The sequence below is a fragment of the Acanthopagrus latus genome, chromosome 23 (assembly GCF_904848185.1).
Source record: "Acanthopagrus latus isolate v.2019 chromosome 23, fAcaLat1.1, whole genome shotgun sequence".
Classification (NCBI taxonomy): Eukaryota; Metazoa; Chordata; class Actinopteri; order Spariformes; family Sparidae; genus Acanthopagrus; species Acanthopagrus latus.
The window spans coordinates 1,894,344-1,913,139 of record NC_051061.1 but is presented as its reverse complement, the minus strand read 5'-3'; the positions used below and the strand labels follow the sequence as shown (position 1 = coordinate 1,913,139).

Below are 18,796 nucleotides of genomic sequence, written 5' to 3'. Positions count from 1 at the left end.
TGCCCAATATCAGACAAAATGGCAGTTTGTTTCAACCTCCAAATGTTAACAAAATAAGTAGTTTGTCTTTGGCTTGTTTCATCGATTCAACTAAGAAAATATTTCATTTCTATTAACATATGTAACTCTCAGAAAATAGGCTTTATTCTTTTTAACTATGGCCTCAAAATCACGAGCTGTGTTTCATATCGTCTAAGGTCCATTTGATTCTAAAGAGAAAGTTTATGTGCAGATATTAATTTTCCTTCATCTGGAAATTCCATTTTAAGGTTACATGTGATTTGCTGACAGTGAAACAGTAACAAATGTCCTCTGACACACAGTGCTAACATTTGCTGAGAGTCACACAGCTTCATTGCATTCTTTTACAGGTTTTTCACAAGCTTTACAAAACAAATGCATGTCGTCTAAGGAGCACAAAACAACAAACTTGATCAAACTGAACTGTTCAGTGCACAAATGATGCCAGAGCCTTGTTAAGTGACATTGTTAAACACATTTATCTAAGTGATACTCTTTTCTATGCTTTTGACTGTGAGTTTGCAGGTATCTGCTAGAGTAGTGTTAATGCGTGTGTCTGTTCTTATTTTCCAGATCATCCTATGATAGACGTGACTGTTAAGGTGAAATACCATCCCTGCTCACTCACACACATTTAACAGGACACACCATCGAAAAAGATGTTTCTAGAATTATTAGCCTGTGTAACATTTTGGGAGAAAAGGTCTTCATGTATAAAACATTATCTTTTTAATATTGTCCACACCAACAATTAGCAAAAAAGAACAACAGTAAATCCTACTCCGCTTTGAGTGAGTGAGTAGAAGATCCTGCTCCACCAAAATAAAACCAACAGATCAGTGATTGCTAATCAGGTTTCCAGTATTTTCATTGATCCGTTCAGTACCTTTCCAGTCTCATACAAAAGAGACTGGAGTCTCACTTTTCCTTTCATTTTCTGTTGTCACTTAGCCTCTTGAATGATATATCTATATGAAAATGGACAACCTTCACTCTCAAAGCAAATAAATTAATTACATGTCAAATATAATGTAACAAAATGCCATCACACATAGAAACTAAATCCTATTACTGGCAAATTAATTGCTGTATAAAGCAGCCCATTTCTCAATAGGCATGTGCCGCCCTTCCCTTTAGTGTGTTACTATAAAAAATAGCTTTGGGACTAGAAACAACTCTCTCTTGAGAATTCTAAATTCATCTGGTCTGAGTCATTTCAGTATGGACCATTTGATCTGCTCCTTGGCCGACTGCAGAACCTGCAAAACATAAAGGAAGAGCACAAAAACATATATAGATTATCATGTGGAATATGATGCAGTTTGATGTAATGAAATAGAGACAAGAAATCACAAATAAGTCACAACATTGAAAATTACACAAACCCAACAAATATGAAAAATAAGTTGACCATAATCTAAAGATGCGTTTCTTGAAGACATTGCATGTGATTGCTGTGCATGTTAATGCTGATTTTCATCACTGACATTAATCTGACTGCTGAGTAGTGGATGTAAAGGCAGTAAATGAAACATTTTGTATGGTGTGTATTAACAGCATACAGCTAAATAAGGTCTATAGTGCATGATTAACTGTAAAATAGTCTGAACCTTATGGGACTGAACAGGCCTACTCCATAGGTTTTAATGCCTCACATAGCTCATAATAACTCAGGAACAGTGCATGTCGGTCATCATAATGACCTTATGTACTGTACAATCAGTAGGTGTGTAATGGAGTTTCTGCTGTATCCAGGTACTGTGTTATATACAAGGTCTTGATGGATTTAAACAGAAAATAACTTCAATGACTCCAAACATTTAGTTGTACAGTCAAAATTAATATTACAGAAACAAAACACATATTTCAGTTTTTCCATCAACTGAACTGAGCATGAAATTATACATATTTATATAAGTTAACTGTATAACGTACATAGTCTAATAGTGATGACATGTGATTCTGAGTACTAATATGTACACACACACACACACACACACACACACACACACACACACACACACACACACACACACACACACACACACTCCATAGGTTACATAGGTTACATGTACATGTATACACATACATGTTCTGTCAAATATATACACAATTTCATGTTTTGTTTTTTATGTTACATTAAATTAGACGACAATCAGACGACACTAGTCAACTAAATGTGTGGAGTCACTAAAGTCATTTTCTGTTTAAATCCATCAAGAACTTGTACATGGATGCAATACCAATTTTCAACCACTAGAGTTCAGACTGAGCACATGAACAGGAAACAGGGCCACTGTGTGGCGCTTTATGCCACCATGTTGAATGAATTTACCAAAAGAAGTCACCAGAATAAATGTTTGCAGTGTGCATTTCTTGATTTTATGTTGTGACAAGGCTGTGCTTATCCTCTGGTTAGGGTTTAAGCACAAAAACCACTTGGTTAGAGTTTAGACAACACCATGTTTTGCATTAAAAACACCTGGTTTTGTCATCACTAACAGCTGAAAAATGCCCCAAGGTCTCCTTACAAAATCAGTGGTTACACTGGCTTGGCAGCCTTCTTCTCTGCCTCAAATTCCACCACCACCCCCTTTATCTCCCAACATAAAAACCAGGTCATAATCATGTAATGTGAGCATGATCTGAACGTTCTGTATAGGCATGTGTAGGCATGGCATACAAATGTGAACCTCTCAGTGGTTTGCAGATACGTTAACTGCCAACATTTAGTGCTGGTGACTAGGCTGAGCTCCGCAGTGATAAGAACCATCATATCCATCACTGGTTGTTCCATTATCCAACAAAGAAAATATTTCACTTCTGTAAAATAGCATAAAACACAGGTCTGCATCTACTGTAAGTAATTACTATTGAGATACAACATATTTTCTTGGGGTAGGACCTCTCTCTTGCTCCTCTTCCTGGTCTTTCTGTGATCAATACTAAGTATACACACTTTGTCTATCCCTCAGTCCCTCAAACTCAATCGAGACTTCGTGCCAGCACCAAGGGTGTGGTTCCCCATTTAATCAGCAGGGGGCACATGGAGCTCAAGTAATATTCACTGAAGCAGAGGGATCCTAGGAAATGCAGTCATATCAGGCCTATACAGAGCTTGACTGATGCTTTTATGTTTGAATTTATTAAGTATTGGGCAGAGTAATGTCATACTACTGTAAAGTGTAATTTACACTGCAGAATCAGACCTGTAAACGCTGCGAGCCATTTAGTTTGAAAGTAAATGTTTGCTCTTTCTCAAAATAAGAGACCTTGGGCTTGAACTCTTAATTCATGCTAAGGTACGAGTGGCTATGTACGATTGATCAACATCAGGGCACCAGTGGTGTGTTGTAGATTTACTTGTACTTTCTTTGAGTATGATTTATTTTATCCTACCTTCTACGTCTCCCCCGCTACAATAAAGGAAAAAGTGTACTTGTAGTTGTTTTATACATTAAAGGGGGCACTATGTCGTTTTGGAGATGAAATTCAAACTCAGAATTTTTATTGAAAAACAAAATGCATGGAGTGCTGCTTGGGTGTGGAAAAAAAAAATGTGTCCTTCTGGTGCTCTTCAGTTTAGGGATCCAAGTAGAACTTATAGGAGAAGATCTGAGACACTAGAGAGGGTAATGATTTAAAAAAAACCAACCCTTTATTAGTACATGGCTAGTCTAATAAAAACATGCCAACGCGTTTGCCCTTGCCCTGACGAAGGCCTTTTAGGCTGAAACGCGTTGGTTATTACATGTAATAATAAAGGCTTTTTAAATCATTACCCTCTCGAGTGCCTCAGATCTTCTCCCATACGTGCAGAATTTTAATATTTACAATTTTAATGCGGTATTATTACCTCATTAATATTACAAATATAACAAAGTCAGAAACATTTATTTTTTTCCATAAGTGAATAAACAAGCTGTTCTAAGAGGAAAAAAAAACAACAATATGATTCACTTCAAACATATCATGTAGCGTCGAAACACTGTGTGTGGTGCCACAGTGTAGTGGGCTTTGTAGTGCAGTGTAGGGCTGTTAGAAGTTAGTAGAGACTTACGTTAGTGGTGAGAGCCAGTTTCTCTGTTATGTGCTGTCAGGGTTAAAGCAACAGAAAGGAACAGCTTAGAGAGAGAGAGATGAGTACACACACACACACACACACACACACACACACACACACACACACACACACACACACACACACACAGACATGTCCATGCACATGTTCATTCCTGCACACCATCAGGAAGACATAAGAGCAGCTAAAGACAGAAGAAAGCATATCAGGAAAAAAAACTCAATAAAGGAAATGACTGCTGTAAAAAAACTCCAAAATAATAAACCATAAACGCTGTTTTTAGAGACGGAATGCTCCTACATAGACCTGATCAGCTAATCCAACTATCCATTTATATATCCATCAATCCCTTCATTCACAGTTGAACTTATTAGTGCTGTGTGGTGCTTTCGAAATAAAGTCAAGCTAGCCGCTACCCTAGCATGCACTGTGAGCTAATTCGTTAGCATGCAGGTTTGTGAATTTGCAGATAGATGTCAAACTGTTACTGTTATCATTCTCTCAGAGAACAATCAGCTTTTCATGAGGTCGTTGTGTTTGATTAAAGATAGCATGCAGGAGTTCAACTCGGCTACACTTGAAGCTAATGGTATCAGAGAGAAACAGCTGAAAGACACACATTTTAATAACAGTGTAGAACTAAGGTAAAAATGCAGCGCAAGCAGCCAGCATTGTGTCTAAATATGTCTTTGTGTAATTTGTACACATAACTGTGAATTGCATTTTCTAATGCAGTACTTCCACTTAGTTTGTTTCATTTCTGCTTTCTTTTGAACTTCTAGGGGTACAACACTTTTTTTTTTTTTTTGCTGAGAGAAAGATGAGAAGATTGTTACCACTCTCAGGTTCGCATACAGTAACAATAAAGCTGTAGCTAATAGCTAGTTAGCTTAGCTCAGCACAAAAACTGGAAACAGGGGGAAACTATTAGCCTGGCTTTGTCCAAAAGTTTGAGCTCACTAAATTGGACAAAACCCCCTTCTGCTTGTGAAGCAATGGATTGTTGTTTTATCATTAACTGTTTAAAATATAGACACCACTTCCAGGTCTAAAAAGTAAAGCCAGGACGGCCATGAACCTTAATTTCTTTCTAAGAGCCAGCAAGTGGCGACACCACTGGTTTTATAAATAAGTCCAAGTGAGCTTAATCCTCACTTGATTTATTACCTCCATAACCATGTTGCTATTGAGTTTATGGTCTCAGCTGCTAGTTTCTTTGGTACAGCATGATTCTCATTTAGAAACTTATGATTGCATTTGCAGTAAAATAGATGATGAAGCACAGTATGCTTCAGGGAGGGGCAATGTTGTGACCAAACTCTTGTCCAAATATGATAATAATCAATAATATCAGAAAACAAAGATGGCCCGACTGTAATGCTACGAAAACAGCAGTCCGCAATCTGATGCGTGATGTCACCGCAGGTTTTCATTTGTGTTTCACACCTCTGCTCTTGTACAACTTAAAGAAACGAGGTACAATGTAAGCTATAAAAGGCAAGTGGGTGGAATTTGTTACCCTGGAAAGAATAAATCTTGGCAAGAGTGAGCTGTTTCACCCCGATGTATCCAGTCTTAGTGCTAAGCTAAGCTAACCAGGTGCTGGCTGCAGCACACAGCAGAGTGGTGGTACCTTTTTATTCAAGAAGATCTGAACTGGTGTTGTACAGGAGCACTGATCTAGTTATTGATTAAGGTTGGAGATTGCAGTGTGTTTACAGGCGTTGGGGAGTTCTGCTGCATGTGTGAAAACAGTAGTATACTGCCAGAAGTACATGTCATGATGTCTCTCTGTGGCCATGTTGCATTGTGGGTAGTGTAGGCTCCAGGTTTTGAACAGGAAGTATGTTAAAACTGTCAGTAGTGAGTCCAGCGGTGTTAGAGGACCATCATGTTAGACCATTTGCAGAACCTGGAGCCTACAATACCTATAATGCAACTTAGCCACTGACATCATTAGCGGGATGTTCATTAGATTACATGCAGCTGTTTCTACCTCTTTCACACATGCAGTTGTACTCCCCTCAACTTATAAATACACTTTGTTTGGTACAGTTACCCTTTCAAGAATGTCTCTTCTACTCTCAGCTCTATGAGTTTTGAACACTGTGTGTTATTTTGTTACATCTTTTTGGACCCAATTCTGCTGACATGCCTGTGCAAGGTGATTACAAATTGTCTAACAATGTAACACATTCCCCACTTTTGGCACAGGCAAGTTAAACGACAAAACACTGCAGCTCAAGTTGTTTCTGGGAAACATATTGCGCATTAGTCACTCTTCTATGATATGTGTGGCCCAAATTGTGTGCGTGCATTTTTGTATCTTCATGCATGTAGACTGAGAATTTTGATGCATATATGTACACCTTTATCAGTATTGTGTGTATGGGTGTGTTACCTGGGCCACGCTCTGCTCAGATAATGGGTTTTCATCCACCTGTAAAGTAAAAATGACATTATTGTGGGTACGAGACGTAAAATGCATCACCCGTGCAACACACTTCATACACACTCACACACATTACAAAAGCAGTACACTGCAAACACCATTAGATCTGTAGGAATATCATAAGATATTGTGGACCAGTGGCATTCAAAGCGTGTTGGTTAACAGCTCAGCCAATTACACCCCATATTAGACTTTATAGCCATGCTTGTGGTGGGTTCTATGGTCACTGGTCTGTCAGTCACTCCACCACTTTTATCCAGACTGCGACATCTCAGCAGCTATCTGAGGAATATTCAAGATATTTCACATTTTGACTGCGGTGATCCTCTGACCTTTCCCCAAGTGACACTAGCAGATTGAAGCTTTAAAATGTAAAAAGAAAATTGCAAGCCTTATTCTCACTCACTCTGTTAGTCAGCATGCTCTCTCACCATGGATTACCTCATCCCTCCTTCATCCCCTCACTGTCCTTAGCTCTCTCTCGCTCATTCGTTCATTCTGTCCCTCAGTTATCTTTCTCCTCCTCTCTGCCTCACCCTCTTGTCTGTCTGTCTTGTTGTCTACAGCGGCTGGCTCCTGTCTGTTTGTCCCTCTAGGTTACCAGTGATGTAATCAAACAGGACGAAGCCATAGGCTGGCTCTGACATTAGCTGACGCCAATCAGAAGAAGAGAGACAGGAAGAGGGGGAGAAAGAAAGGTAAAGCAGGTAAGACTAGGCAAGAAGCTGATGAGGAAAGCTGTGGGAGACGACAGTCTGAGTATCAATGTTGTCTCTATTAACAGGCCAAACAGCTGATCTGATATATTCAGATTGTAACATATTTTTTTAACTTTGGATTTTCCAATGATTCAAATCAAGTAAATAAATTGATAGGATTGGCATTTGGGTATGGTAGACAGTCATCTTACCTTGTAGTTGACCTTCTGTAGCACCTGCTGGGGGTCACTCTCCAGAATCACCCTGGCAACAGGATAAAGCAACCAGTCAGGGCTCCAGCACAGACACCGCTGGGAGTATGTATGACATTATTCTCAGACCTATCATAGACTGAACATTTATTTTAAGAATGTAATAAATATATAAATCAACATTAAGATGAATGGTCAGCTAGCTCATCTGTCAGCTAGTTTGAATCTACAGTACGTTAATGCAAGGTTTTGTTATGTTATGTCATGTTTCTTGTTTTGATTTACGATCCTTTGAATAGAAAAATGTATCTCAACCTCCAAGTAGCTGCAAACTCTATTTCTCTCTTACCCTCCATCGATGATTTCATCCACAATCAGGAACACTCCCTCCATGTTGTCCAGTAAACATCTACGCTCCACATTTTTCCTGCAGAAAGAACACGAAAATTAGCCTCATCAATCCAAAACAGCATAAACTGTATGCTTTCAAAATGTTTGATTATTCTCCCCAAAAGCACAATTTCCAGCCTGTCCTCGAAAAAATACACAGGTTTACTGTTAAAGCAGCTTATTACAACCTATAGTTACATTTGTTGCTGTTTGGGCTGCAGTAATTATTAGGAGGAAGTCAGGTGAAGCAGAGTGAAGAGCGACAGGTCTGTATAGGGAGGAGCAAGGGGTGGATGGCTGGGTGAAATAAGCACTGAACCTGTATCCAGGGGACAGCTGTTAGTGTCCAGTGTCAGACCAAATGTTAACTCAGAGTTATTGTCACATACTAACTGTCACTTAAACCTGCAATAGACAACTCTTTTGTTTTAACTTCATTCTAAAGTAAATACCGGTGTCACAGTTTGATATCTGTCTGTAGGGAAATGACATTATCTGCTTGTAGATTAGTTTCTTATAAACCTCACTCTCACCTTGCTATTCGGTCTGCCACCAGGCTAATTTTTCCTCAGAAAAAGTGAGGCCAAATAACGGCGCAAATAAGTGCATCTGCCATTGCTCAACCAAAACAGGAAGAGCTGTTCAGCTTTATGTTAGGTACATAATGTACAGACATTTGTAACTTAAGTTATTTACTTTAAACCGAACCAAATTACAACCATGCAATGAATGTCCGTTATGCCAATCACTGGTACGCTGCAGCTGTCATGTTGTTTTGGGAACAGTGATGTATGTTGTTCTGAGAGTCATTGGCAATTATTTAGTGGAACACTGGTACATTTTGAGCATTAGTTAGTTAGTTAGTTATTAGCTTTCTTGTCCTGAAGCAGATGACAGGAGCCAGGAGATGGTTAGCTCAGCCTGACATAAAGACTTGAAGGAGAGGCAAAAAGCCCGGCCAGCCATACGCAACAGAGAGACATGATAGTGCTTTAAATCTATTCTGTCACACTCTCAGACAGAAAAGGGCGAATTTCTAAAATGTCGAACTGTCTCTTTAATATCACAGTCCATTCATCATGTCCTCCATGGATTATCAGGTTTAGATCTGCTCAATTTAGAATTTAGAATGTGCTACGATATGACTTTTGTTGTAAATTGGCCCTATACAAATCCAGACTGATTGATTTATTGATACATGTCGAACATTTATTATCAAAGTCAACTGGAGATTATATAGGAGATTATTCAACAGCTGCAACTTCACACTGTAAAACTGAAATCTGGACATTTACATACTGCACTGTGCAAACCTAATATCTTCCATAATGTCTAATAATATAATCTCTCTATGTCTCTGTCACTCACACTCTGCATTACTACTGCATCGGTTCCCATAGCAACCACATCAGCTGCTGTTTGGCTCCTGGTGTGCGACACACACATACACTCAGATGGCGATGCAAACTAAGCTTGGTGCTTTTCTAAAATGTCAAAAAATATCTAAAAATGAGGACGAGGTGTCACCGTGTCGAGATTCAGCCGCCTTGTTTGTCCAACATAATTTCTCTAATTATATCATGATTGCGTTCCAGGTAGAACGTACACACTGCTGTTGAAATGTGCATCACATTCAGCACAGGAACTCATTATCTCCCTAAGAGGTTCTGGTGGAAGGACGGCAGTGTGAGTGTGGAGACTAACACTGATGGTGCTGAGGCTACATTCATGAGAATGCTTTAATATCATGATAGTCTGTGCATGGTGAACTTTCCATTGTTACTCCAGCACAATACTGAAGCTGTCAGACACCAGAGAGCATTTCTCATCTAGAAGCACTATCCTATTTTTTTGTCCTTTGTTGTATTTTTTTGGTGCAAAATATCAGGAATGTGTCAGTCAATTAGTGTAATCACTCATCACTCATTGTTAGAACTCGATGAAAGCACATACCTGAGGATCTGACTGAGGGACTCAAACAGGCAGTTCAGCACTGACATCAGCATCAGCTAGAGAGAAACAGAAACAATTTTGAGTGAACAGCACCTGATTTTAAAGGTGTAACAGTCAGTTTATTTATGGCCATGTGGTTCCTATCAACACATCCAGACCCACCCAGCAAAACATCTGCATTTATTAGGAGCCATATTAGTCTCCCCTTTCAGCTCTACTTTGGTCTCCATCAACTCCAGCTACATTCAAAAGTTTGCTGATGGTGAAGCCGCTAAGTAATGTTTTTGCATCAAGTGTAGAGAAGATCAAGCACTTTTTTCTACTTAAAGTCACATTTTCAATCCCCTTAATCTCAGGCAGGAAGAACTCGATCTCTTAAGGCTTACACTGGGGAAATCTGGAATAATGACCCCTTTAAGATTCTCAGGCAGCTTGTTAATTGCCTTTGGGTGTATTAATGCTACCTGTACAGGTAGAAACAAGCTCTCTTAATTAATCTTTAATTTACCCTGAAAACACACAAAGCACCTTTATCTAAATCAAAGAGTCTTCCATGCTAAACCAGATTTGAAAAAGATGACATCCAAACAACAGGAAAACTGAATTAAAAAGGGGTTCATTACTTTGCGCCTAATTTAGACATTAATCTAAAATGCTTATACATTTGTGTTATTAAGGTTGTAACTTTACAGTAGGTTATTCCAAGGCATTCTTATTCTGTGTTCAGGTTTTCTGCCTGGATCATGGATTTTCTTTTTCAAATATTAAAACATTTGATTTGAGGTACACCTTCTTTTGGACCTTAGTTCACCCAGTCCACCCAAAACTGATAACCCAGTCATTATCTCCTCCCCCCCCTGTGGTGATGGAAAGTTGCTTCACAGACAAACAGTGTTGCAGCATTCTCCTAAACAACTGCAGTAGCTGGAGACTTATTTTAAAATCTTAAACGATGAAAAAACAAAACAAAAAGAAAACATTTATTGGCTCCATACAGCTCGCTGCAGTATCACTGTGTCCAGAAGCCAAGAGATCCAAAATGGAATAATTCAGCATTTAAAAGGGTGTATATAAGGTTTTTTTTCACAAATCAATTTGGGATCTTACAGGTTCCGGAAACTCAGTGGTTTTAACCATGTGGATTTCTGCCCACTGTGACATCACATCTGTAGTCTCTATTGAGCGATTCAAGTTATCAGGTGAACGTTTCTCTATCACAATATAATTGCAGAAAACCATCTGTTTTAGGAAATTACTGAGCCTTCTGTAAATATTCTCCAGATGGACATGATGTACAACCTCCCTCCAACACTTGTGAAAGTCATTTTAATTTTATTTTTTCAATTTAAAAAATATTTAAATCCAGCCAACCTCGTTCTCCTGAGCACTTCCCACCACGTAGAAGAAGAGGTCTATACTGCTCTTATAGACAATGGTCATGCCCTCCAGAAAAGCTATCTCATCTGCAGAGAAAGGAAGGGGAGAGAGGGGTGAGCTGCAGGTATTGAGCTTTTCTACAACAGAATCCAAAAGCATATTTTTACAACGGCCGATAAAATAATGTTGATGGAGAGAAGAAAAACAAACAGGAAGATGGAAACTTGACAGAGAGAATGAAGGAGATGAGAGAAGAGCAGAACAAAGAAACCGGGGAGAAGTTGTAAAATGAGTGAGAGAAAATGAGGGAGCGAGGGGATTCTTTAAGGAAGAGAATAACGTTACAAAGGGAGGATGAGGTGAGCGGCACGGAGGGAGGGAGAGGGGATATAGCATGACATAGAAGAAGAAAGAGAAGAAAGACAGGGAGAAAAGGAGGAATGAAGGAGGAGTTTTGAACAAAAGGAGGAATACACTGGGTGGGTGGTACACAGAACGGGGGCAGAGACTCAGGTGTCAGCTGCCTGCAACTTCTGCCTCTACTTAACACTACATTCATTCCGCAGCGCCACAAAAAGTGTTCAGAATGTTCCTCTGACCCGAGAAGAAAGAAGAAGAAGAAGAGAATGGAAGGAACTGCTGGTTTAAAAGTTATCTGCAAATCCAAAAGTCACACTAACACATGATTTGGCTCCATCAAAGAAACCAGGCGGGTGTAAAAAAAAAAACAAAAAACAAAAAAAACGCATTAGGCTGGTATCACATACCAGTAGACAGTGAATGTGTACCAGATGACATTGGAGAAGTGATGGGTACAATACACAGGGAGGGTCACATCCAGCAGACACAAGAATAGAAGAAAAAAAAACACAGAGGAACTTACTGTCTGCTTTGTGTGTCTTGTTGAAGACATTCTTCTCAAAGTTCTTCTGCTCCTTCATGGAGGGGTAAAGCTCAGGGTCATAGTACTAGAACAGACACAGACAGTGCATCTGCTGATTATTTTTCCTTGATTCTTTGACAAGTTGTTTGGTCTATTAAAAGCCAGAAAAATTTAGAAAAATGTCACTCATTGTTTCCCTAAACCCAAGACGACGTACTCAAATGTCTTGTTTTGTCCATGACTCAAAGATATCCGTCATAGAGGAGGAATGAAACCAGGAGATATTCAGATTTAACAAGCTGAATGTGAGAGAATTTTGAGGTTTCCTTAAAAAGGTTACTCAAACAGATTAATTGATAGTTGGTGATTAATTTAATAGGTGAATAATTGAATAGATTGATTAATTATTGCAGGAATCGGTGAAAGACATTTTGCACAAACCTCGCTTGGTACATGGTTTCTCTTCATTTCTGTCTATTCTGTTAACATAAAACACCAATGTCAGTGTCACTAGCCCTGTTCAGACACAGCGACATCAAAGGCTCGCCTCTACACCTCCTTAGTTTGATTACACTGGACCAAGCAGCCGCAGCATTAAGCTGCTCCAGTGTGTCATTTCATACAGTATACCAGATCTACAGAACCAAAAGAGTCGTGCCGGTACACATCATAATGTTGAGGTCTGTAGGTTTTTTTAAAAAAAATGTGTTTCCACCCACTGTTTATAATCATTTGGATGCTGTTATATTGTGTCGTGATTTATATCCTGACCCACCATGCATCGTGGAAGGTAAACGTTTTTTACTCTGAAAGCTCGAAAAGCAGTAGACTTACCATTAGTTACATAAAGCACCTGCATTGCCAACCAAACTGTCACCTGCTGCGTTGCATCGTGGGTAATGTATGCGGCAGGTTTTAAAAAGGAAACAGGAGCCATGGAATAAACAAAATATTATATCTCTGGTTCTGCTGTATCAGTGTTGATCCTTTTTTTTAAAACACTGTCCATAATGACTGCAACAACTTTTTCAAAGTACAATAATGTGTGTTGTATACTTTGGATGGTCCACAGCATGAGCATTAAGACAAAGGTTAGTTGAAGCTAATGGGCTATATGGAACATCACTGGTATGGTCCTTTCACCTTACCTTGGACAGCAGTCTGTTGCCATCGTTGTCAAGTATGAAAACAGCTTTCACTGTGTAGAGGGAAGGTTCCTGCAACAATTGACAGAAAGACTTGCTTAAATCTTTTAGCTTTGCTGAATCACTTTTAGGGAAACTATATAATACCACAGCTAGAATAAAAGACATCCATCCCTCGTCTGTCCAGTGTGTTGTATCAACCTTTCTTGTCCAAATAATCCGTGCGTTTCCATTAACCCCCTGCTTTACATACGCTCTGTTGCACACATTCACACACATCCAGTCTAAACAGTGTATACACTTGACCCCAGGGTGCATTCAACCCTGCAGATATTTATTCTGTTTTATTCAGGCTGGTGGAGAATGACCAAAAACACTGTCCATCCTCCTGCACAGACATCACTTATTCTTCCATCCATCAATTCTTTTGTCCCAGCGAAGAGTTTTCAGACCCGGGACAAAGTTCTGTTATGCACTGACTAGCATAGATTCACAGTCAGAGTGTATCACAGAACTTAGACCAGGAACTCAGAACATCCAGTGTCCAATACCAGGAGGAAGAAGGAAGTGTACTTGGATCAACCATTGATTGCTCTCTGGCAAGATACTGGTCTGGTATCGGCTAAACCACCATGTATGAAAAAAAAAGTCAAAAAACATTTTGAAATTTTGAAAAAAATATTTTTTCATCACTAGAAAGCTGGGTATGTACTGATATATTTTATGAATTGCCTCAAACTTTTGTTAACCACAGACTTTACTCTCCAGGTTACAGGACTCATTTCTGCAACATTCTATACATGCTGAGCCAATGTTTCTATTAATAATATTCTTTTATTTATACTACTACTACTACTACTACTACTACTACTACTACTACTACTACTACTACTAATAATAATAATAATAATAATAATAATAATAATACTAATGACCTATACTGCCAGTGAAGTATATGATTTCAGTGCACTGATTTTTTCCTGCACATTCTGACCTGCACTTTTTACGTGGGCCCCTTGTTTGTTTGCTCTCCAGCACACACAAGGACACACATGCTCGCAAGTGAGCATTTTATAAATGTTGTGTGATGAAAGAAATGCACTCCACAAGTTTGTCAGAGCTTTAAACAATGCGTTTTTGCGAACAACACTGAATGTAAATTTAACTTATTCATTTATAGCTGTTTGTGAATGAAAAAACTCCACAGAGCCCCTTTAAGTAAGACACTTAGTGACGTACCTCAGAGAGAGGCCTGCATCCTACACACTCTTCAAATATTACATTTACATGATCATGCATTTCAATCAAGTCTCAGGTCCAATATGTTGACCATATTCCATATATCCAGTTTTACCTTGCTCTCTAAATAGTGTGTAGAATAGCATGTTGTTTTTCTTAGTTGGGACAGTTGTGCAACAGTTAGTGGTTTTTAAACTGCGTGACTTTGTAAACACTCCCTGGATGCTAACAGCTGGTGCAAGCGGCTGCTGATCCCTGGCTCTGCCCTGTCTTTAGGGAAGCAGCTCTTTACATAACATGACTGATGACGACGGACACACCTAGCCATGGAAGTCACTCAGTTGAGATCGACAGCTTAATGGCTTTTATATAAATTCAAAACCATATTCTAAACATCAGATAATTGAGAGGGCAGTGTCTACTGGTAGAAGGTGTGTGCCCTCTACAGAGTGAAATGGCTGAGAATCATTTAGTCAAACAGAATGTAGTGCACATGTCCAACAACAGCCTCAGTTTCAATTAAAGTCCCTCTGGATCAGCATGAAAGCTAGATGCATAAAATGAAAAAAAAATGGCTGTTAGGCTGAAACATAATGATTTTTTTCTGGCGTGCTTGTTTAGAAGTAGGTCATGGAGTCAGACAAAACCAGAAGACCAATTTAGAAGTCTGTAGACGGTTTGCTAAAAACATCATCAAAGCCTCTTACAGTCTGAATGACTTTACGATTTTTACCACATTGTGAGACAATACACCAAGTGTACATTTAGTTGATGCTGTGATAGTGACAAACAGAAGCTTGGACCTGTTTCAGTTTTTCTAACAGGGACAGTTGAAAATATCACACATTGCAAAAAAACATAAATTTCTACTAAAGTAGTCTATTTGGATGTAAAATACAAGGACTAAATAAATGTGATTCGGTCTATGACTCAATAGTTTGAGTGATTGGTCCTCCTGGATGGATAATGAAAAACATGCAAATAAAAACAGTGTTTTGTACCAGATGACTGGGAAGACACAGATTGCTGGTTTTCCCACCAGCACATGAATGCAGCATTATTGGTACTACTCAACATGAAAAACAAGAGAATCCTCACATCTGGATCAAATCCAAATCTAGTCGGTGGATAAATATGTTGCTCATTACGCTGCACACCACATGTGACAAGAGTTATACATTTTGAATAACCGCTGTTATTTGAATCTCACTTTCAATTATCTTGCTTCTGGATTGTTTGCAGATGACCAGCTGCAGGTCTGGTGGGACATCACTTTCTTTGTAATATATTTTTCATCTCATTTTTGTGTGATCTTTTTTTGTTGGAGGGAAGGGTTGTTTTTCATTGTTTATTACTTTGTAACTTGATTGTTGTCACTTACAGATAATGATTACTTTATTGATCAAACAGCTGCCTTTAGCCAGTGGCCTTTAAGAGTGGACATCTGTTGCTTGATGTCATCACTTTGAGAGCTGCATATAGTGAGATGCTTATGGAAATGTTCTGTCCCTGAATACAAACCATTTTATTTATAATCCACCGACAACGGCATTGATCTGAAGTGTGCGAAAAATAACCCCTTATGATGTCAAGAGGATTATCTTGGCTTGAACTGGAAAATAAAAATTACAAAAGAAATCCTGCATAATGAAATCAAATCCATGTTTTCCACTTCAAGAAACAAATAAAGCATCTGAGTTGTCATTATTGAAAATGTAGTATTCTGCACTTCACGCAGATGATTTTATACTTGTAATGGTATATACTCTATGCGATCCAGAAACCATCACGGATTATTTTCTCTTCTGATGTAAATGACACCTGTAGAGAAAAGGAAGAGTGGGAGGGAGAGAGGAGAAAGACGATAGGCAGATAGAAGTGAGGTGAGAGGTGAGAGTAGCAAAGCAGAAAGAGAGAATTTGAGACACATCCGGCTGAACGTGAAAGGAGAAGCAAGAGACGGAGAGAGAGCAGGGGTGGAAGAAGAACGCAAATGTTTTACTTTATCAAAAGTGCCATTTCAAGGATGTCAAAATACCCTGCAACAAATAAAAGTGCAGTAGTGTTGGCTAGTTGTATCACGTATCAAAAGTAGTAGCACTTGCTAGTGTGCAGCTAACAGGCCTGTAGTGTTTCATCTGATTTGACTGTCATTAACACATACACTGTATGTCTGAGGAGAGTTTGACTGCTGTAGGCAGATGTGGAGTTTCAACTCATGTTGCGAGCGTTGGGAATTTCAATCTATAATCATGTATCATATTTATAAGATGGTCATAAGGTTTGTATGCAGAAAAAAATAATGTTTGTTAAGTAAGAAGTTACAACAGTTTTCAGATGAACCAGGCAGCAATTCTCCCAGGACTGAGTGGGTGCTATCTTTGGATTCATGATCTGGTTCTTCTATTCAAATCTATGACTTAAACATCCTACAAGGAACTTTTAACTGGTTGTGAAACAGTCTTAGTTAAGTGCTGATGCCTCTGTATGACCAACAAGCAAACAAGATAATCAATGAGATGACTGTCTGTTTCTCTATAATTAGTATAGTTCTTCTTAATGCCTGTCCGTGAGTAGGGAAGAGACTTATCTGGGTTAGATAAGTCATGAAATCGAAAAGTCTCACAGCCTGAGGAGAGATGCTGCTCTTTAGTCCGGCGGTACGGCACTAAAACAAAGTTTGCACAGTTTTTACAGTCTGCGCATTGTGCACTGAAGTTAGCATGCAAACCACCAATGCTCATCCACCTCCAAAGGTGCTGCGCTAGCCGTGTAAATACCAACACTGCTCTGGCTCCCAAGTCTGCTAGTTAGCTGCACAGCTAACACAACTAACTAGCTAACACTGCCCCCTGTTTGTCTTGAGTAGGAATTTGACAGGTGGCCAAACTGTACTGTACTTGAGTAAAATCACATACTAATGTTACTTTCCATCATTAATGCTGGGTAGTTTCATTATCTATGACAAAGTGACACATGGTATGGGCTGACCATGTGTCATCATGTCAAGTAATAATAATAATAATAATAATAATAATAATAATAATAATAATAATATGCTGTACACAGTAAATTCATGTAGTGTACAGAGCGCAATATATCCCACCTGTGGAGGTACTCAAGTAAAGTACTTAAAGTACATGCATTTAGTTACTTTCTAGCACTGAGAAAGTGTGTGATGGAAAGAGTGTGTGTGTGTGTGTGTGTGAGAGAGAGAGAGAGAGAGAGAGAGAGAGAGAGCGAGAGAGAGAGAGAGAGAGAGAGAGAGAGATGTGAGGAAATAAAGAAGAGATTAAAGAGTGAAGGAGAAGGAGAGACTGAATGAACGGTGAGCAAGGCGAGAGAAAGAGACAGAGAGCGAGAGAGCGTGTGTGTGTTAGTGAGTGAGTGAGAGAGGGGGAGAGAGAGACCGAGAGAGAGAGAGAGAGAGAGAGAGAGAGAGAGTGAGAGAGAGTGAGAGAGAGAGAGAGTGAGAGAGAGAGAGAGAGAGAACGGTGGACGTGGCACTACTCTGCTCCACACGTCAACCGATCCGCGCACATATGCTCAACACAAGCAGACATTTAAACACACGGACGCAGTTTTGGTTTCAGCACACACTCACACACTAACGTGTGATCCAGACAGGATTGTGTCTCTACAAGTGATCCGTGCAGGACCTGAAGCTTTACCACACACACAAACTACTGTCCTGTTGCGCTCTGCGCCGGACTCACTGTGGATAAGTGGATAACAGCTGTGGCTCAGCCGGTCTATTGTAATGGAGTTAACTTAACACCCTGATAAGTTGTCGCTCTGAAACCTGCACACACAGTGTGCACTATTTTTACACGCTTAGAAGGAAAAAAAACCCACAAAACTGTGGCTTTTAAACGCGCAATCGATGAGACCCTGAGCTCAGATCGGGCCTGCGCGTCCACACTCGTGATGGCCACAGTCAGGATCACACTCACACTCACGAATTGAAGAAGAAATACAGCCCGTTTCACATTTATGAACGATCCGCAGCCAGGCCCCCCTCCCTCCCTGCCCCCTCCACCACCGAAACTGCCATAATGCAACAAATGTCCCGCACTGATAACAAACACTACATAAACTGTCGCGCACACAACACCACACGGACCGTGTCGTTCCACGAGCCGCTGAGCGGCAGAGAGGCTTACCAGAGACGTGGAGTCCATCGCTGCTGCTGCCGCCGCCGCCGCCGTGCTCGCTCGGTGTGTTGACGTGGACAGCTCTGAGCTGTCACACCGAGATCACTGCTGCTTTTTTTTTTTTTTTTTTTTACGGAGCCGCCCGGGCGCGCTCCCGCTCCGCAGCATTCAAGTGGAGAGCCATAGGAGTC

The 18,796-nt window shown here is 39.7% G+C and overlaps 1 protein-coding gene across 4 annotated transcripts; it reads right to left on the bottom strand.

Annotated features, from left to right (window-relative positions):
* Window positions 1–731: 731 nt before the first annotated feature.
* copz2 (COPI coat complex subunit zeta 2) lies at window positions 732–18,754 on the bottom strand. Of its 4 annotated transcripts, XM_037089788.1 has the most exons (11): window positions 18,615–18,692; window positions 13,216–13,284; window positions 12,509–12,546; window positions 12,068–12,152; window positions 11,179–11,270; window positions 9,808–9,863; window positions 7,814–7,891; window positions 7,465–7,516; window positions 6,504–6,542; window positions 4,082–4,114; window positions 732–1,280 (listed from the first exon to the last, which is right to left on the bottom strand). In XM_037089788.1, exons 3-11 carry the CDS (start codon window positions 12,533–12,535, stop codon window positions 1,233–1,235), a joined length of 510 nt encoding a protein of 169 aa, XP_036945683.1. In that variant the 5' UTR covers window positions 12,536–12,546; window positions 13,216–13,284; window positions 18,615–18,692; the 3' UTR covers window positions 732–1,232. The 4 variants fall into 4 exon arrangements, 3 of the variants coding, with proteins under 3 accessions (XP_036945683.1, XP_036945681.1, XP_036945682.1); XR_005072990.1 differs by lacking the exons at window positions 4,082–4,114; window positions 12,509–12,546 and adding an exon at window positions 7,091–7,204 and having other exon boundaries at window positions 18,615–18,754; XM_037089786.1 differs by lacking the exon at window positions 12,509–12,546 and having other exon boundaries at window positions 18,615–18,753.
* Window positions 18,755–18,796: the final 42 nt, after the last annotated feature.